Source organism: Pelobates fuscus, chromosome 3 (assembly GCF_036172605.1).
Source record: "Pelobates fuscus isolate aPelFus1 chromosome 3, aPelFus1.pri, whole genome shotgun sequence".
NCBI lineage: Eukaryota > Metazoa > Chordata > Amphibia > Anura > Pelobatidae > Pelobates > Pelobates fuscus.
In genome coordinates this window covers 382,211,454-382,232,907 of record NC_086319.1, presented here as the reverse complement: position 1 = coordinate 382,232,907, position 21,454 = coordinate 382,211,454, and the positions used below count along the sequence as shown (strand labels likewise).

Below are 21,454 nucleotides of genomic sequence, written 5' to 3'. Positions count from 1 at the left end.
TATAATGCGATCTCAGATTACCACAATGGAAACCATAGTACAAATGCCAGAATGAACTTAAATAGCTCTAAGAGAGCTTTGATTGGTCTGTAGGGATCATGTGATGCCAGAACATGTGTGTGCGACATATACTTGATGGCACATGCACGTTCTAGTCCTAATTAGGACCAGGATAGGTGGAGCCATTTAAAGGCTTTGATGCACAGCAGCCGGCATCAGTGAGAAAGCTGGATGTGAGTGCCACCACAGAGGAAGGAGGGAGAACAGGCATTCCTCTCACACACATTGCTCCCCTCAAACACACACACTGCAACCCTCACAAACACAGCACCCCTACACATACCGCATCCCTTATACCATACACACTGCACCCCTCCACGCACTGCATCCCCTGTAAACACTGCATCCCTTATACACATACTTTGGATCCCATATGCACCTTTACGGAGAAACACACACTATGTTCCCTAAACACACACTCTCCAGTCCCTATGCACACACCACTGCATCCCCCATACCCACTATATTCCCCCTATACACACATACAGTACAGTTTTTAGCCACACATATTACACCACAAGCACAACACAACTGACCTCGAACTATTTACACAAAACACAATACTACATTCCGCTCACTATGATACACTCAATCACACAAGGAGCCTCCAAACACATGCACAATACTCTTTTGTCCTTTGGTATCCCACTTATGGAGACACCAGAGACGAGTCACAAGCAAACACAGCTCAATCGTGTGAATATATTCAGAGCCTTTTTCTCATGCAAAAGCCTTATAGCAGGGCTCTGCACATGGGCTGCCCTGGAAGAGCATTGAACCAACATGCTCACTTTGAGAGGGACATACTTGTCATTGGTGATGACACAACAGCACCCCTCTGGTCTGGCCCCACCCCTTTCCCACTGGGCTGCAGTGAATAAAAATGCCAGGTTAAAAAAATGTCCCAGTCCGGGCCCATTCATCATAGAAAAGATATGGTATAGCCCAACAAAGCCCTGATCTTAACATCATTGACAGAATAAACTGATATTTGAAGCAACCTACCTGACGAGTTTCGTACAAATCTGTGAGCAAGTGTACCTAGAAGAATTGATGCTCTTTTCAAGGCAAAGGGTGGTTACACCAAATATTGTTGGAAAAATCTAAATTATATAGAAAGTCAAAATAAATAGTACCTAATGAGAGCTCAATATACAGAATGGTGCACAACCAGAAATAGCCTATCTTACAAAACGTTCATAATATGTACAAAACCTCCTATATACACCCCTCCATAGTAAGATCATAATAAGTGATGATCAGTAGTTCATACAGAGTTAAGTGGATCCACCAAGTGCATTTGATTTTATAGTTGTGGGACTCCACTCTAAAAATAAAAAAAGGAAAAAAACTGAAAAAAATTAAAAAACAAAAACAAGTAGGGCTAATGGAAAAAGTCTGAGATTGAAAACGGCGCGTATGAAAAAAATGTAGATGAAAAAATGGTTGGATCTCACGATAAATAACTGTGGATGTGGGTATAGGGTGCAGTTCAGAGTTCAATCACTTGCTGGTAGATATAACACAGACCGGTAGTGATGTCCCGAACAGTTCGCCGGGAACCGTTCGCCGGCGAACATAGCGTGTTCGGTCCGCCTCCTATTCTTCATGGAGGAGGGAGGGTCTGCTGCTGATTGGCTGGAATGTGTCTGCTGACTGTGAGGTCCAGGGTCAAAGTTTACTCAATGATGACGAATACGGGCGGACCGAACATCGCGCGTGTTTGCGACCGCGAACACGCTATGTTTGCTGGCGAACGGTTCCCGGCGAACTGTTCGGGACATCACTACAGACCGGTGAGACTCTCTGTTTTCTATGATAAGAATAAAAGCCTGTTTGTTAGATGATGGTATCCATTCTCGGTCCGTTCTCCGTCTCCTCGTCTGATGCCTGGGCTGCGCGTTCGGGACACTGATGTCCCTTCGAAGACCCTGGTTGAAGAACCGATATCCTGAGTATTTATACCATATTGCTGGCGATGGGCGTTCATACACTTGGCGTGGCACGCCCCTTAAGACCTGTTTCTTGATCATCTTGATTTTTCCAAAGATATGAATTGAATAATAAATGAATTTTGCATTACTACAAAATGTAATTTTTTAAAACATAGTATATTTGGGCACACCCCTAAAATTAAAGTGCCCCTCTATGTCTATTTGAAATGTTGGGAGGTATGTATTATCTACTTCACTCATTGTAACTCAGGCTGTCACATTAGCTCACTCACTCACTCACTGTCCTCGGGCTGTCACATTAGCTCACTCACTCACTGTCCTCGGGCTGTCACATTAGCTCACTCACTTACTGTTCTCGGGCTGTCACATTAGCTCACTCACTCACTGTCCTCGGGCTCTCACATTAGCTCAATCACTCACTGTCCTCGGGCTCTCACATTAGCTCAATCACTCACTGTCCTCGGGCTTTCACATTAGCTCACTCACTCACTGTCCTCGGGCTCTCACATTAGCTCAATCACTCACTGTCCTCGGGCTTTCACATTAGCTCACTCACTCACTGTCACTCATTAGCTCACTCACTTACTGTCCTCGGGCTGTCCCATTAGCTCACTCACTGTCCTCGGGCTGTCACATTAGCTCACTCACTTACTGTCCTCGGGCTCTCACATTAGTTCACTCACTTACTGTCCTCAGTCTCTCACATTACCTCACTCACTTACTGTCCTCAGGCTGTCACATTAGCTCACTTACTGTCCTCGGGCTGTCACATTAGCTCACTCACTGTCTTTAGGCTCTCACATTAGCTTACTCACTTACTGTCTTTAGGCTCTCACATTAGCTCACTCACTTACTGTCCTCAGGCTCTCACATAAGCTCACTCACTTACTGTCCTCGGGCTGTCACATTAGCTCACTCACTTACTGTCCTCAGGCTCTCACATTAGCTTACTCACTTACTGTACTCAGGCTCTCACATTAGCTCATTCACTTACTGTCCCTCAGACAATCAACTTCTATTTTTTCCATTCTCATGCCCTCACATTAGCTAATTCTCCTCTTTGCTCCATTCTCAGGCTGTGTTTGACTGTGTAGTAAACTCTTTGAAGAATGTGCTGAACATCCTCATCGTGTACATGCTGTTCATGTTCATCTTTGCTGTGGTGGCTGTCCAACTCTTCAAGGGGAAGTTTTTCTACTGCACCGATGAATCTAAGGAGTTTCAGAGGGACTGTCGGTGAGTAGCACTCTACATCTCTTTTATGATTTAATCTTATGACATTTTTTTTGTGAGTTCCTCTACAGATCTCCCTCCTTAGCCTGAGACTTGGATTCCCAGTACCCTTTGCCCATGCTGCTCTGCATCTAACATTACAGTGACATTGACCATAGCATGTGTATCATCTGGTGGCTAACATCGTCACTAGCCATAGTGTATTACCTAGCTTCCAGACCCTTTACTAACCAAATGTATCAGTTAATGGCTGCCTACTTCACTAAATCAGTGTAATTCCTGGGTACAACCATCTTCCCTAATCAGTCCAGTAGCCAGCATGGTCACTAGCCCTATTATTATTTCCAAATGATCTTCCTCTTCATTAGCCAGATGAATGAGCACATTTTCTGCATATTCACTGGTGAAATGAATTAGCTAGGTGCCAACTTCTTAATTATTGAATGCAACATCATGGCCCTTATTTGGTTGTGGTCCCCCTTTTCACTATGCAGGTGCATCATCTAGTAGCATGTTTGTTGGTCCTCCATGGAAGTTGTATAATCAATCCCGATAGGGAATAGCTTAAGAGGAACACGTAATTGAGCATATTCTTATTTTAAATTTACTCCATAGTGTGTCTGTCTCTCTTTTTCAGGGGGGAGTACCTGGTGTATGAGAAAAATGAGGTGAAAGCTCAAAGACGGGAATGGAAAAAGTGGGCGTTCCACTACGACAATGTACTCTGGGCATTGCTTACACTCTTCACAGTATCTACAGGCGAAGGCTGGCCAGAGTAAGTAATTAAATGATTTGGGTATCTATCTATCTATCTGTCTGTCTTTCTATCTATTTAATAAATGTGTATAACTGACAGTCTTGTTCTGACAGACTCCATCTCACATAACAACACCACCTATATATATATATATGTATATTTTTGAGCAGGCTCCATGTCCCATAGCTTCCTTCTGTCTGTGTTTCCCTTGCCTGGCAGGCACAGACTCCGTGTCCTATAGCTCTCTCCTCTCTGTGTCTCCTTGTGTTGGGAGCGACAGACTCCATGTCCCATAGCTCCCTCCTGTCTTTGTCACCCTGTGCTGGGAGGGACAGACTCAATGATGACGAATAGGGGGCTAAGTCCCATAGCTCCCTCCTGTCTGTGTCACCTTGTGCTGGGAGGGGCAGACTCCATGTCCCATAGCTCCCTCCGGTCTGTGTCACCCTGTGCTGGGAGAGACAGGCTCCATGTCCCATAGCTTCCTCCTGTCTGTTTTTCCCTTGGCTGGCAGGGACAGCCTCCATTTCCCATAGCTCCCTCCTGTCTGTGTCAACTTGTGCTGGGAGTGACAGACTCCATGCCTCATAGCTCCCTCCTGTCTGTGTCACCCTGTGCTGGGAGGGACAGACTCCATGTCCCATAGCTCCCTCCTGTCTGTGTCACCCTGTGTTGGGAGAGACAGCCTCCGTGTCCCATAGCTCCCTCCTGTCTGTGTCACCCTGTTCTGGCAGGGACAGACTCCATGTCCCATAGCTCCCTCCTGTCTGCGTCACCCTGTGCTGGGAGGGACAGACTCCATGTCACATAGCTCCCTCCTGTCTGTGTCACCCTGTGCTGGAAGGGACAGACTCCATGTCTCATAGCGCCCTCCTGTCTGCGTCACCCTGTGCTGGGAGGGACAGACTCCATGTCACATAGCTCCCTCCTGTCTGTGTCACCCTGTGCTGGGAGGGACAGACTCCATGTCCCATAGCTCCATTCTCTCTATATCACCATATGGTGGGAAGAAGTCCAAAGATTCCTTCTGTTTTTATCATCAGACATATGTAACAGTAAAGGTTCTCTCTGTTTTTATAGTGTGCTCAGACACTCTGTGGATGCCACATATGAAGACCAAGGTCCAAGGCCAGGATTTCGAATGGAGATGTCTATCTTTTATGTGGTTTATTTTGTAGTATTTCCCTTTTTCTTTGTCAACATTTTCGTGGCCTTGATTATCATCACTTTCCAGGAGCAAGGAGACAAAATGATGGAGGAGTACAGCCTGGAAAAGAATGAGGTACAAAACTGCATTGTGCTTTGTAAGTACAGTATCTCAATTGAAGTTAATAAAGTAGTTTGTACAAACTTAGAGTATGAGGACAATATTGCAATCTGTAAACATCTAATAAGAGACAACGTTGCCTTATGAGTAAGCCTCAGCAAGAGGTGAAGTGTGTGAGACTATCAGTGTTCCTCCTCCTGTCTTGTGGTGATCATGGAATAACGTATATGAAGCTGCTTTATGGTTTCAGGTTAGTTTTGACTGGAACTGGAATGACTTTTCATTGTTCTCTCAATAAGAGAATAGCTTGGTAGTTCTAGGAATTCTGTCACACCATGTAATATACTGGCCCAGACTAAATAGATGTCTATCTTTTGGATAGCAAGTGATTTCACAGGCTCACAGTTTCGATTCCATATCATTCTGTTTTTGACACTGATGATTCTAGTCATCTGACACCTTATTTCCTGTACCTGACTGTACATGGTTTTACATTGATTTGAGCATCAAATGATTGTATTACTATATTTCAAGGTACAAGTTAGCAAATTGTTCATTCTTCTGTCACTTTAAGTGTGATGTGTAAAATAATAGTGTGAAGCAGGAAAAGTCAATCGGGAACTCCCCGACCATTTTCAAACCCTTGCACTTAACCAGGTTGCTAGGGATGTCATAATCTAGTTACCTGTTAAATACATGTGATGCTCGGTCACTGCCCAGCATTGATTATTTGATCTTTCTGTCTACTATTTTTCTATAATACTTCATCATTGTCCCATATCTCCTTTTATTGACAGAGAGCATGTATTGACTTTGCTATAAGTGCCAAGCCTCTCACCCGTCATATGCCGCAGAACAAGCAAAGTTTCCAGTATCGGATGTGGCAGTTTGTAGTATCCCCACCCTTTGAATACACCATCATGGCCCTTATTGCTCTCAACACAATTGTCCTAATGATGAAGGTATGGACCTTGTAGTAATGCCTTTATTGGTGGAAAAGTGCGGAGATGCTTTATACAGAGAGGGGGAAATAACTAGTGAAGTTTTAGGGAGTGTTAAATGGAGTGTTAGGAGTTACATGGAGAGGGTGAGTTTATATGGAGTAATATGTGCTTGGAGGAGTTAAAGGGAGAGGTTATATGGAGTAATAGGAGGAGTTATAGAGAGAGGTTATATGGAGTAATAGGAGGAGTTATAGGGAGAGGTTATATGGAGTAATAGGAGGAGTTATAGGGAGAGGTTATATGGAGTAATAGGAGGAGTTATAGGGAGAGGTTATATGGAGTAATAGGAGGAGTTATAGAGAGAGGTAATAGGAGGAGTTATAGGGAGAGGTTATATGGAGTAATATGAGGAGTTATAGAGAGAGGTTATATGGGATAATAGGAGGAGTTATAGAGAGAGGTTATATGGAGTAATAGGAGGAGTTATAGGGAGAGGTTTTATGGAGTAATAGGAGGAGTTATAGGGAGAGGTTATATAAGTAATAGGATGAGATATAGGGAGAGGTTATATGGAGTAATAGGAGGAGTTATAGGGAGAGGTTATATGGAGTAATGGGAGGAGTTATAGGGAGAGGTTATATGGAGTAATAGAATCGGTTATAGAGAGATGTTATATGGAGTAATAGGAGGAGTTATAGAGAGAGGTTATATGGAGTAATAGGAGGAGTTATAGGGAGATGTTATTAGGAGTAATAGGAGGAGTTATAGAGAGAGGTTATATGGAGTAATAAGAGGAGTTATAGAGAGAGGTTATATGGAGTAATAGGAGGAGTTATAGGAAGATGTTATTAGGAGTAATAGGAGGAGTTATAGAGAGGTTATATGGAGTAATAGGAGGAGTTATAGGGAGAGGTTATATGGAGTAATAGGAGGAGTTATAGAGAGAGGTTATATGGAGTAATAGGAGGAGTTATAGGGAGACGTTATATGGAGTAATAGGAGGAGTTATAGAGAGGTTTTATGGAGTAATAGGAGGAGTTATAGGGAGAGGTTTTATGGAGTAATATGAGGAGTTATAGAGAGGTTATATGGAGTAATAGGAGAAGTTATAGAGAGAGATATTATGGAGTAATAGGAGGAGTTATAGAGAGGTTATATGGAGTAATAGGAGGAGGTATAGAGAGAGGTTATATGGAGTAATAGGAGGGGTTATAGAGAGAGATGATATGGGGTTACAGGAGGAGTTATAAGGAGAGGTTATATGGAGTAATAGGAGGAGTTATAGGGAGAGGTTATATGGAGTAATAGGAGGAGTTATAGTAGGAGGTTATATGGAGTAATGGGAGGAGTTATAGAGAGAGGTTATATGGAGTAATAGGAGGAGTTATAGAGAGAGGTTATATGGAGTAATAGGAGGAGTTATAGGGAGAGGTATTATGGAGTAATAGGAGGAGTTATAGGGAGAGGTTGTATGGAGAAATAGGAGGAGTTATAGGGAAAGGTTATATGGAGTAATAGGAGGAGTTATAGGGAGAGGTTATATGGAGTAATAGGAGGAGTTATAGGGAGAGGGTATATGGAGTAATAGGAGGAGTTATAGGGAGAGGCTATATGGAGTAATAGGAGGAGTTATAGGGAGAGTTTATATGGAGTAATAGGAGGAGTTATAGTAGGAGGTTATATGGAGTAATGGGAGGAGTTATAGAGAGAGGTTATATGGAGTAATAGGAGGAGTTATATGGAGTAATAGGAGGAGTTATAGGGAGAGGTATTATGGAGTTATAGGGAGAGGTTATATGGAGTAATAGGAGGAGTTATAGGGAGAGTTTATATGGAGTAATAGGAGGAGTTATAGTAGGAGGTTATATGGAGTAATGGGAGGAGTTATAGAGAGAGGTTATATGGAGTAATAGGAGGAGTTATATGGAGTAATGGGAGGAGTTATAGGGAGACGTATTATGGAGTTATAGGGAGAGGTTATATGGAGTAATAGGAGGAGTTATAGGGAGAGGTTATATGGAGTAATAGGAGGAGTTATAAAGAGGGGTTATATGGGGTAATAGGAGGAGTTATAGGGAGAGGTTTTATGGAGTAATAGGAGGAGTTATAGTAAGAGGTAATATTGAGTAATATGAGGAACAATAAGATGAAAATCTGTGAAGCTTTAGAAAAGTTAATTGTAGATGTATCTTTAATTCTTCGAATGAGAATGCATAGTCATTGACACCGACTTCCTTTTCCTAGTTCCACGGATCTTCCAGTACATATGATTATGTGCTGAAGACATTTAACATCGTCTTCACCTCTCTCTTTTCTCTTGAGTGTTTGCTCAAGATCATGGCTTTTGGTGCCCTGGTGAGTCTTCCCCAGTTTGCTTTGTGCTGTTATCTTGATTATTGATGCTTTATTTTTCATTATGTCCCAGTATTTATCTCCCATTCAGATATCCTTTCTCCAGACATTCTTAATAAGATAAACAGAACTGTCCATGTCACCCTTTTCCTTAAATGAACATGTTCGAAAAGTTATTATATTAAAGGAGATTTACTGCCAAGACGTCAGGATCTGTACCAGTGTGGGCCCTCATTCACCTTGGCCTTGTACAAAAACAAAAAACAATTATTCCCCTCCCCCCCACCCCCCCACAGTACATAAAATACTATATATTCTGTTCATCATTAGACAAGAAATTACTATTATTATTATTATTATTATTATTATTATTAATCTAATTCACTTTATAAATCAATGGTAAGACCTCATCTTGAATATGCAATGCAATTTTTGGCACCTGTTCTAAAGAAGGATATTATGGCACTAGAAAAAGTGCAGAGGTGGGCTAAAAAGTTAATAAGGGGAATGGAAGATTTTGGTTATGAAAAAAGGCTAACAAATAAAAAATGCAGGTGTTCTAATCAATCGCCTGCTTCTTGAGTTTAGTTTCACTGAGCTAAACAAACAGGAAGTAGCAGATTGACAGCCAGAGGGTGTAACAAGGTTAATTTATAGAAGTTCAGATTCCTATTAAAATCTGCACTTTTTGTAAAATGAAAAGAGTGGACATAATCTTCACACACAAAGCACTCTAGAAATCTAAACTGCTTCAGGGGTCTATTGTGCCCCTTAAACTGCCACAACTCAATATTGAATAGGGTGCAAATTCGGAGCCCACTCTCCCTTTTGGTTTTATCCAATGATGGGAGTACATCTACTTGACCTAATAGAGAGATGCCCTGCCTTTATTTATTTCGCAGGCCCCAACAGAGATTCTTACTACTTAAACAGAGCTCATCAGAACATCACACCTCTCACAGTCAGCCTTGCAGGTCTTTCTAACGTACTTGACTGACTAGTAATATGGCCTGCCTTTAATAATAATTTTCACGATGTGCATTGCTGTGCACAAGCTTATAGGTACACAAAAATAAGTAATGTGCTCAGACTCCCACTACTCCCGGTCGGCAGCAATGACCATAGTACACATCAGCTCCAATACATACAATAAAAAACAAGCAAAAGAGTTACCTGCATACTACCCCAAATCCCCTTGCATATTTAAACAAATGGAGTTTTTTTTTGTTTCACTCCAATGGCCATTAGGTGTAAGCCCACCTGCCTATAGGTGCCTCCTGACAATTTAGCAGTGTGTTCTGCCCAAGATATTCCAGATTCAGCACTGCTTTGCTTAGGCCTTACTTTATAGTAACACATTTTACATACATACTCCAGATTCAGCAATATGTTTTTTAGGACTGTAGATGCCTGACTGCACATATGTTCCACCCTGCAGATTCTAGAATCTACATTAATGTGTTAAGGCATATCAGTGATTGACAGCAAAGCATTGTGTTGTGACCTAAACCGTTTAGGTACTGCATTACTGTGCCAGAATTTAAATGCCCTGAATGTAGATATTATATCAAGCATGTTTCATCTAGTCAAAATGCTGTGTGCTACTTGAGTTGCCTTTGAATAATGTTTTCTTTCTGTATAACATGTGGATCCTATATCCTAGAATTATTTCCGAGATGCCTGGAATATCTTTGATTTCGTGACGGTCCTTGGAAGCATCACTGATATAATAGTCACAGAGTTCTGGGTAAGTGCACAGTTGTGTGGGGTCTAGTGTGTCGAACCGTGTTTATATGTTAATCTTCAGAGAAACTAGTGTACATGAGAAAAAGTGTGTTCCTTCATTCTCTGCAGAGAGTGTTCTTTTCTGGACAGCGTAAACTGCATAATTCCTAGTATGATGTCACAGTCAGTATGGGTCTCTGTTTGGTTCATGCAATACTTTTCACACATCTGAGCGGATGGATGGGTGGGCATTTCTCTACAGTGGAATTTTTTTGTGTGTGTGCATGCTATATCGCATATAAGTCTTGTACGTCATCGTGTTTCAGTGAAGATGTGCATAAATGGCGTTAAATACCAAACAACAATGTTAGAGTAATGCAATAAAGAATTTGGATAAATGTTTTAATGCTGAACTGATTTATTAGTGTGAGTGGTACTTTGCTACTCTCTGTGTAAGTGGTAGAATACTTTAGAGCTCTGTCTATGTGAGTGGTCTGATACTTTACAGCTCTGTCTATGTGAGTGGTCTGATACTTTACAGCTCTGTCTGTGTGTGAGTGGTATTAAACTTTACAGCTCTATATGTGTGAGAGTGGTATGATACTTTACAGCTCTGTCTGTGTGAGAGTGGTATGATACTTTACAGCTCTGTCTGTGTGTGAGTGGTATGATACTTTACAGCTCTGTCTGTGTGAAAGTGGTATGATACTTTACAGCTCTGTCTGTGTGTGAGTGGTATGACACTTTACAGCTCTGTCTATGTGAGTGGTATGATACTTTACAGCTCTGTCTGTGTGGGAGTGGTATTAAACTTTACAGCTCTGTCTGTGTGGGAGTGGTATTAAACTTTACAGCTCTATTCGTGTGAGAGTGGTATGATACTTTACAGCTCTGTCTGTGTGTGAGTGGTATGATACTTTACAGCTCTGTCTGTGTGTGAGTGGTATGATACTTTACAGCTCTGTCTGTGTGGGAGTGGTATTAAACTTTACAGCTCTATTCGTGTGAGAGTGGTATGATACTTTACAGCTCTGTCTGTGTGAAAGTGGTATGATACTTTACAGCTCTGTCTGTGTGGGAGTGGTATTAAACTTTACAGCTCTATTCGTGTGAGAGTGGTATGATACTTTACAGCTCTGTCTGTGTGTGAGTGGTATGATACTTTACAGCTCTGTCTGTGTGAAAGTGGTATGATACCTTACAGCTCTGTCTGTGTGTGAGTGGTATGACACTTTACAGCTCTGTCTATGTGAGTGGTATGATACTTTACATCAATGTCTGTGTGAGAGTGGTATGATACTTTACAGCTCTGTCTGTGTGAGAGTGGTATGATACTTTACAGCTCTGTCTGTGTGAGAGTAGTAGGATGCTTTACAGCTCTGTCTGTGTGAGAGTGGTAGGACACTTTACAGCTCTGTCTGTGTGAGAGTAGTAGGATGCTTTACAGCTCTGTCTGTGTGAGAGTAGTAGGATGCTTTACAGCTCTGTTTGTGTGAGAGTAGTAGGATGCTTTACAGCTCTGTCTGTGTGAGAGTAGTAGGATGCTTTACAGCTCTGTCTGTGTGAGAGTAGTAGGATGCTTTACAGCTCTGTCTGTGTGAGAGTAGTAGGATACTTTACAGCTCTGTCTGTGTGAGAGTAGTAGGATGCTTTACAGCTCTGTCTGTGTGAGAGTAGTAGGATGCTTTACAGCTCTGTCTGTGTGAGAGTAGTAGGATGCTTTACAGCTCTGTCTGTGTGAGAGTAGTAGGATGCTTTACAGCTCTGTCTGTGTGAGAGTAGTAGGATGCTTTACAGCTCTGTCTGTGTGAGAGTAGTAGGATGCTTTACAGCTCTGTCTGTGTGAGTGGTAGGATGCTTTACAGCTCTGTCTGTGTGAGTGGTAGGATGCTTTACAGCTCTGTCTGTGTGAGAGTAGTAGGATGCTTTACAGCTCTGTCTGTGTGAGTGGTAGGATGCTTTACAGCTCTGTCTGTGTGAGTGGTAGGATGCTTTACAGCTCTGTCTGTGTGAGAGTAGTAGGATGCTTTACAGCTCTGTCTGTGTGAGAGTAGTAGGATACTTTACAGCTCTGTCTGTGTGAGAGTAGTAGGATGCTTTACAGCTCTGTCTGTGTGAGAGTAGTAGGATACTTTACAGCTCTGTCTGTGTGAGAGTAGTAGGATGCTTTACAGCTCTGTCTGTGTGAGAGTAGTAGGATGCTTTACAGCTCTGTCTGTGTGAGAGTGGTATGATACTTTACTGCTCTGTTTGTGTGAGAGTAGTAGGATGCTTTACAGCTCTGTCTGTGTGAGAGTAGTAGGATGCTTTACAGCTCTGTCTGTGTGAGAGTAGTAGGATGCATTACAGCTCTGTCTGTGTGAGAGTAGTAGGATGCTTTACAGCTCTGTCTGTGTGAGAGTAGTAGGATACTTTACAGCTCTGTCTGTGTGAGAGTAGTAGGATGCTTTACAGCTCTGTCTGTGTGAGAGTAGTAGGATGCTTTACAGCTCTGTCTGTGTGAGTGGTAGGATGCTTTACAGCTCTGTCTGTGTGAGTGGTAGGATACTTTACAGCTCTGTCTGTGTGAGTGGTAGGATACTTTACAGCTCTGTCTGTGTGAGAGTGGTAGGACGCTTTACAGCTCTGTCTGTGTGAGAGTAGTAGGATGCTTTACAGCTCTGTCTGTGTGAGAGTAGTATGATACTTTACAGCTCTGTCTGTGTGGGAGTGGTATGATACTTTACAGCTCTGTCTGTGTGAGAGTAGTAGGATGCTTTACAGCTCTGTCTGTGTGGGAGTAGTAGGATGCTTTACAGCTCTGTCTGTGTGAGAGTAGTAGGATGCTTTACAGCTCTGTCTGTGTGAGAGTGGTATGATACTTTACTGCTCTGTTTGTGTGAGAGTAGTAGGATGCTTTACAGCTCTGTCTGTGTGAGAGTAGTAGGATGCTTTACAGCTCTGTCTGTGTGAGAGTGGTATGATACTTTACTGCTCTGTTTGTGTGAGAGTAGTAGGATGCTTTACAGCTCTGTCTGTGTGGGAGTAGTAGGATGCTTTACAGCTCTGTTTGTGTGAGAGTAGTAGGATGCTTTACAGCTCTGTCTGTGTGAGTGGTATGATACTTTACAGCTCTATCTGTTTGAGAGTAGTAGGATACTTTACAGCTTTGTCTGTGTGAGGGGTAGGATGCTTTACAGCTCCGTCTGTGTGAATGGTATGATACTTTACAGCTCTGTCTGTGTGAGTGGTAGAATGTTTAGCTGCACTCTCTGTGTAGTGTGTTCTCAACTTCTTCATGTATGTGGCGGGATGCTCAGTAGAGCTTTCTTGTAAGCTTTGTTTAGTTTTTTTCTATTTATTGATGATTGGATGATATTCTGGGATTTTGTATGTGAGTGATGCTCGTGATTGGTGAGATGCTCTGCAAGGCATGTGAGTGCGCCGAGAACTCTGCTGGGCTCTGTGTGTTTGTTTGGTGGTATGTATGCTCTGCTAAGTCCTTTGTGTTTGATCGACAGTGTACATGATTCAATTGATGGCATGCCGTGTCCGTGTATCACTGCAAATTGTTGTGCTGCGCCATCTTTTCATAATTGTCAAGTGCTTCCTATTTTAGTCCTTATGTGTGTGATTGGCAGAATGCTCTGCTGAGTCCTCTCTGTTAATGGGTATAATGTACATAATTGGCATGGTGGTATGCTGGGCCCTCTCTAAATATTTGACAGTATGCTATTCTGAGCAGTATAGTTTTGATCAGAAGGGTGCAATGCAAGGCTCTGTTTGCGATTGGCAGGATGCTATGCAAATCTCTGTTTGTGATTGGAAGGATGCCATTCTAGACTCTTTGTGACTGGTTGGATATTGTGCTAGGCTCTGTTTGGGATTGGTAGGATGTGGAGTTAGGTTCTATTTTTGATTAGTAGGATATTGCACTTGCCTTGTTTGTGATTGGTAGGATGCTGTGCTAGGCTCTGTTTGGGATTGGCAGATGTGCTAGGCTTTGTTTGTGATTGGCAGGATGCTGTCTATGCTTTGGTTGTGATTGGTAGGATGCTGTGCTACGCTCTGTTTGGCATTGGCAGATTTTGTGCTAGGATCTGTTTGTAATTGGCAGATGTTGTGCTAGGCTCTGTTTGTGATTGGCAGGATCTTGTGCTAGGCTCTGTTTGTGATTGGTAGGATGCTATGCAAATCTCTGTTTGTGATTGGAAGGATGCCATTCTAGACTCTTTGTGACTGGTTGGATATTGTGCTAGGCTCTGTTTGGGATTGGTAGGATGTGGAGTTAGGTTCTATTTTTGATTAGTAGGATATTGCACTTGCCTTGTTTGTGATTGGTAGGATGCTGTGCTAGGCTCTGTTTGGGATTGGCAGATGTGCTAGGCTTTGTTTGTGATTGGTAGGATGCTGTCTATGCTTTGGTTGTGATTGGTAGGATGCTGTGCTACGCTCTGTTTGGCATTGGCAGATTTTGTGCTAGGATCTGTTTGTAATTGGCAGATGTTGTGCTAGGCTCTGTTTGTGATTGGCAGGATCTTGTGCTAGGCTCTGTTTGTGATTGGTAGATGCTGTCTATGCTCAGTTTATGATTGGTAGAATGCTGTGCTAGGCCATGTTTGTGATTGGCAGGATGCTGTCTTGGCTTTGATTGAGATGCTTTCTCTGCTCAGTTCATGATTGGTAGGATGCTGTGATTGGCAGATGTTGTGCTAGACTCTGTTTGTGATTTGCAGATGTTGTGCTAGGCTCTGTTTGTGATTGGTAGGATGTTGTGCTAGGCTCTGTTTGTAATTTGTAGGATGCTGTCTATGCTCTGGTTGTGATTGGTAGGATGCTCTGATAGGCTCTGTTTGTGATTGGCAGGATGTTGTGCTAGACTCTGATTGGTAGGATGTTGTGCTAGGCTCTGTTTGTGATTGTCAGATGTGCTAGGCTCTGTTTGTGATTGGCAAGATGATGTCTTGGCTATGATTGTGATTGGTAGGATGTTGTGCTAGGCTCTGTTTGTGATTGGCAGATGTGCTAGGCTCTGTTTGTGATTGGCAAGATGCTGTCTTGGCTATGATTGTGATTGGTAGGATGTTGTGCTAGGCTATGTTTGTGATTGGCAGATGTTCTAGGCTCTGTTTGTGATTGGCAGATGTTGTGCTAGGCTCTGTTTGTGATTGGCCGATTCTGTGCTGGGCTCTGTTTGTGATTGGCAGGATGCTGTACTAGGCTCTGTTTGTGAATGGCCGATTTTGTGCTAGGCTCTGTTTGTGATTGGTAGGATGCAGTGCAAGGCTCTGTTTGTGATTAGTAGGATGCTGTACTAGGCTCTGTTTGTGATTGGCAGATGTTTTGCTAGGCTCTGTTTGTGATTGGTAGGATGTAGTGATAGGCTCTGTGTGACTAGTTTGATTATGTGGACCCTCTGTGTGTAATGTGTGAGGGGTACTGTATTGTCATGTTGTGTTACATGTCTTCTGGTGTGTGTTGGATGTGGGAAGTTCAGTAGGTCTGGCTGTGAGTGGTGCAGTATTCTGCTGTACTCAGTGTGTGGGGTGCAGCACTCCATGGGGCTCTCTGTCCCTTATAATGATCAGTGTATCTCTGTCTTGTCTTTTTCATGTCTCTCTCTATCCCTCTGATATTTTGGCCCCCGGCAAAAAATAACTCAACCAATCAAAATGCACTATGAATCTCATGTGTCCATCCATGAAACTGGTCTGTGTCTTCATGCCAACTACACCCCACCTCCCCCACCCCTAACCCCCCCCCCTTCCCCAAAACACTCCCACCCCAACCCTACGCACAAATTCCTGCCGCAAACTCCTCCATCTACAACTGCATCGCAGAACCCGGTTGGTTTGTAATTTATGACCTAATGCATAAACATTACCTTATGCATGTCAGTGGCTTCGCACTCCACCCCCTAACCCCCAAAACCTGACATCTTACTCCTCACTCCCTATAATTCTCTTTACACTAACCACCTTTCGATTTTTTTGCAACCCTCTAAAAATCTCTATCTGCTTTCCTATCTGCTTTTCTATATCCTTGTATTAACCCCTTAACTATCATGATAATTTTTCCTACATTTAAACCTATAGCTGCTTTTCCTCTTTCAGTTAAGTTTGGGTGAATATATATTAACATTTGTGCAACCCATGTGAGTGTATGCTACATTTGTACCTTTGAAGGAATCTGGCATACAGTTGCATGCTTTATATACATTTTAAGAAAACGGTCACTATATAACTTTCACACATGAATCTGCAAACTTGGAATTGCAATTTGGGCATTCTAAGAGCACAATAGAATGTGCTCAATTGATTTCAGCCCTAAGAAGATCATTGCAAAGTGTAAGAATTCAAACATCAATTACATTGAACTCAAGCTGCCGTGAATTTGTTCATTTTAAGTTTTTTTCAATCTAGCAAGCAAATGTCTCCATTTTTCAAAGAGCGTTATTTGTCTTTATCAATGGACAAGTCCAATATTATCAAAATACATTCAAACCTCCCACAGGCAAGATCTGATCATTGCGCCAGACAACCTAGGCTGAGGAATGTTCATGGAGTAACTGAACAGTTCAAATTAGAATGCCACGTATCACATTGTTGCTTGTGGGATCTTTCAGTGCACATTTCAGAAAAATTCCAAGGGGCATTCTGATATATTTCCAATGAGACATTTGGAGGCATTTTTATCAAATTGATAGAAGAATATTTGGAAATGGTGTTTCCCAATCCAAATGTTGATAAAATTGTTGTTTTTTTGTCTGAGAATGTTTTTTTACTAAAATGTAAATTGTCATGGATTTAAAATGAATTTCCAGTGGATTCCATATTTAAGGCCAAAATGGACAAGCTGACTTGTAGAACGTTTACAATGTGGCTATTGTAGCCTAGAATATGAAATGTGTTCTGAATTTTTAACAATTTACACTTTAGTGAGTAACCTTGTGTCTCTATGGAAGTAAATTGCAACTAAATCCGGTCTCTTAATTTGCCACAGAAATTTGGATCACAGTAAATCATACCTTTAACCTCTAATCGGCTAACTTCCCACATCCCTATCTTATCTCCTCTTAAAGGGACACTCTAGGCCATAAGTAGGCATCCTTCGATACTCCACATGTTGTGGATTACATTTTCCATAAAGCTCTTACAGCCATAATGGTGGTAATACATCACTGGGAATGTAGTCCAAAACATCTGGGGTGTATAAGGTTGCCTACAGCATGCTGTAGTGGTTATGATGCCTAGAGTTTCCTTTTAAAGCTATATCCATATCTGGGACCACCCCCTTCCAGAATCAGCAGTTACAATGAACTCAACTTGTGGGGTCCAGTAGTGAGCCTCATGCATGAGACACAAAAATCACTCCATTAAATTGTGACCTAGAGTGTTCCCAACTATAAATCTTCCTGCTTCAATCCCATCTAACTCCCTCCCCACACCTCAACAAGTGACTTCTTTTAGCATCCCTTTAAATGTGTGTGCTTTTCCCTATCTAATTATGTAACCGCTACAGTCCCTTTAACCCATCTTCAATATGCTTCCCCAATTAACTTTCCCTTTAAGTCTATTTCTGCTTTTCCTTTTCAAATCTATAACTGGTGACATTCTTGTAAATCTCTACCATCCCTTTACATGTCTAACTACTTGCTAAACCTATGTCTGCTTTAGCCTTCAAATATATAACTACGAGCTTCCATTTAAAGTGTTGGAAGAGGAGTGGAATGAAACAGCCAATATAATTATGTTTTTCTGCAAAGCTAGTACTCTTACAAAGCTACAAAGGAAAACTGTGCTGGTTTTTGAAATTATTATCTAAAAGGAAAATGTACATGTGTAGTAGCTTCCACATGTATAATTTTGTAATGCATACATATAAATAGATACCTCTTTTCAGTGCATCTCCTGGATTACATTTGTTCCATGCGGTCAGCCATAATTTTTGGACAGATAAGCAGAACTTCTGCCCAAAGACCATAGAGGTAAAGACACAGGCAACTCAAAAACACAATCTGAGTTGGTTTAATGTGTTCAATGCCTCATTACATGCGGTTTAAATGCTTTTTAACGAATAGGACTTAAAGATGGCAGCCCTCACAGAGTAAGAGTTAAATAGGAGAAGATCCACTTAAAGCAGATATTTACTTATACACAGCGTAACTAGATATAATTCACTCTGCAACCACTGCTAATACATTCTATCCTCTTCCTCATATTTCCGGCCTCAGTCAAGAATGCCCTTGACTGCGCTTTGACTCACTAACTGAGCGCCAGAGCTGCGAGGGAGAGTATAGACTGTATTAGCAGGGGCTGCAGTGCATGCAATATCACCATCGGGCATCAGGGAAATATTTTTTTTTTTATTGGGGGCAGTCAGAGGAGTGGAGCCAAAGCTCGACTCCTTGCAGGGCAGCAGCAGGCGAGCAAATTGTAAGTAAGGGGTAGGGGAAACCGCGCCCAAAAGTATGTGTACAGAAATGTATACGTACATAGATCTTTTAAAGTTGTATACACAGTTGACCTCAAAGATAAAAAAGACAAAAGAAATTATAGTGCAGTACAGTGAATAAGTGGTGGATAATCTTGTGTGGTTTAAACTCACATTTTATTGAGCTAATTCAGAGCTCAGCTGTATTGTGTATGGACGGAACAATCCCCGTCTAAGATTAGATGATGATATGAACGTCTCAGGTGCCTCAAATAAAGTGCAGTATGCAGGACATATATAGGAATGAATACAAAAAAAGATACTCCAATGGTGAAGTAAGTACTGGTAGATATTTGAATGAAAAAATAAAGTAGTGTACTTACATTTACCAGAGCAGAACTTGCTCTAGTATATATAGCATGGGTGGTATAATCCCCACCTAGGAATGTGATGGTACCAGGAAGCAATGGATGGATGAATAAAGATGTGTGTGTGTATGTATATATATATATATATATAAAATATACTATTTATTAACCATACAACCACTGTGTTTTCCTGACACTATAGTGATCCTTTAAATACAATAGTGAGCGCCTATGTCCTTCCTTTTTTGACAAACTGTAAGTAAGGTAAGCTGCCTGATGCTGCCCTGCTTGCTGCTAACATCCCTAATAGACCCCCAAGACAGGCAGAACTCCAGGACTCTGCCACAGTCGCGACCTTTGCGACCCTGGTAATTCCGCCACTGCTTATACAATGATCAGCCACAACATTAAAACATTAAAACATTATAAAGGTTGCCTGGTCTGATACCACATACCTAGAGATTGTTGCAGACCACGTACACTGCTTCATAACAATGGTATTCCCCTACGGCAGTGGCCCCTTTCAGAATTATAATGCACATTGCAATATTTGTTCAGGAATGGTTTGAGGAACATAACAAAGTTCAAGGTGTTGCCTTGGCATCCAAATTTCCTAGATCTCAATACGAATCCCCACTTTGCAGCTTGCAGGACTTAAAGGTTCTGCTGCTAATATCTGGTTTCCAAATACCACAGGACACGTACCTCGACGCATCAGAGCAGTTTTGGCAGCACGAGGTGGACCTACACAATATTAGGCAGGTGATTTTAATGTTGTGGCTGATCGGTGTATGTATGCATTAAAAAGAAGAGAAGCAATATTACATGCACTATTTCATTTTTAACAATGATAAAGATTTATTACAGTTTTCCTTTAATATAAATTAGCAAAATGCAAAATAAAACCTTCCATAGCAACCAATGCAATATCTGGATAGCCATGTCATCGTATTACCTGTGACCTGGTCTCACTTTATAGAAACCTGTCTAACAATCGCCTAAAACGTAAGGCATGTCCTGATTTGTTCTAAATTAGGAAAAGGCCTTTACAAATGCCAACCAACCCCTCTCTGCCCTATGTATTCTAACTTCATGCGATAACCCAGCCACTGCAGTGAGTTATAGTTGAATATTGTGGCTCTAACAGCTGTGGAGAGTCTTGCAGCACATAAAATTAGGGTGTTTGGGATCACCAGGATACCTGTGAAAACCAGAGACAACATGAAAAGTCCTTTCTCGTTGCTTGTGAGTGGTGGGGAATGGAAGCATCCATGTGAACCAGAACCCACTTTTTCAAGAAGAAAAGTTATTAGGATTCTCTAAGATTGTTGTAACCTATTAACCAAGTGCCGCACCCTCACCTCACAGCAGGCTGAGATAATCTTGAATTCCCCTTGTTGTTTGACGCAGATGCAACTTCTTATAGGGACTCTGCCAGTCAAGATCTTCTTAGGTGTCCCAGCTACATAACATTCCCTTTACGTTTTAATGTACTTTTCCTGTTCTCCTCACCAGTCTGTCTCTCTGTCCTCCCAACAAGCACTGCACTCCCCTCCCCTCCCCAGACATACTCCTTTTCCTCTTTAATTAAATATTTTAATTTTCCCAATTTCTTTTTCTGTTCCTGGATCACCCGTTACTTTTCTGCCCACTATCCTATATTAGGTGGCTGTCACATTGCATGCCTGTGTCTCCCCTTCTCTGCATTTGGCTGTGCCTCTTATTCTGCATGCTGCACTGTCCCTGCAAAATATCAGGGAGCTTCTGGGGTACCACAATCAGTAGGGCCTGACATGGCAACATGGCTTCAGTAGCTAGGAGTTTAGATCAGGTATCCAAACTGCTTTGTTTGTTGCAGTCTATTTAAATTTGTTCAGATAAAGCTCTCATTTTTCATTTCCAAATGGTACAAAGAAAAGTAACATTTCATACAAAATCTAACATTTCTCCGAGCAACAGACTTAATTTTTAACAAGTTGAATAGCCTGCTTTATTTGATAGTCAAATATCAGCATTAAAGGATCTCTTCCATTGGGGAGCACAGTGACCTAAGGACAGTGACCTGTTTATTGGGTTAAATGTTCAGTCCCACTGGTGAGCACAGTTACCAAATGACATTGACATATTTAAATAGTTCCCCCCTCCCCCCCTGGGGAGCACATTGACCTAAGGACAGTGAACTGTTTAATGGGTTAAATAGTTAGTCCCTCTAGGGAACTCAGTGGCCTAAGGACAGTGACATGTTTAAATAGTCTGTCCCTCTGGGGAGCGCAGTGACCAAATGACAATGACATATTTAATGTGTATAATGTTCTGTCCCTCCGGGCAGCTTGGCACTGACCTAATGACAGTGACATGTTTAAAGAGTCAGTCCCTCTGGG

General features: G+C 41.9%; 1 protein-coding gene across 1 annotated transcript in view; it reads left to right on the top strand.

The window, feature by feature from the left end:
* Window positions 1–21,454, top strand: part of CACNA1A (calcium voltage-gated channel subunit alpha1 A) — a 372,620-nt gene that overhangs the window by 266,572 nt on the left and 84,594 nt on the right. Inside the window, exons 26-31 of the mRNA XM_063449602.1 lie at window positions 3,091–3,251; window positions 3,886–4,023; window positions 5,086–5,287; window positions 6,070–6,234; window positions 8,461–8,571; window positions 10,232–10,315. Coding sequence (XP_063305672.1) covers window positions 3,091–3,251; window positions 3,886–4,023; window positions 5,086–5,287; window positions 6,070–6,234; window positions 8,461–8,571; window positions 10,232–10,315 — 861 coding nt within the window. The remainder of the gene's footprint in view (window positions 1–3,090; window positions 3,252–3,885; window positions 4,024–5,085; window positions 5,288–6,069; window positions 6,235–8,460; window positions 8,572–10,231; window positions 10,316–21,454) is intronic.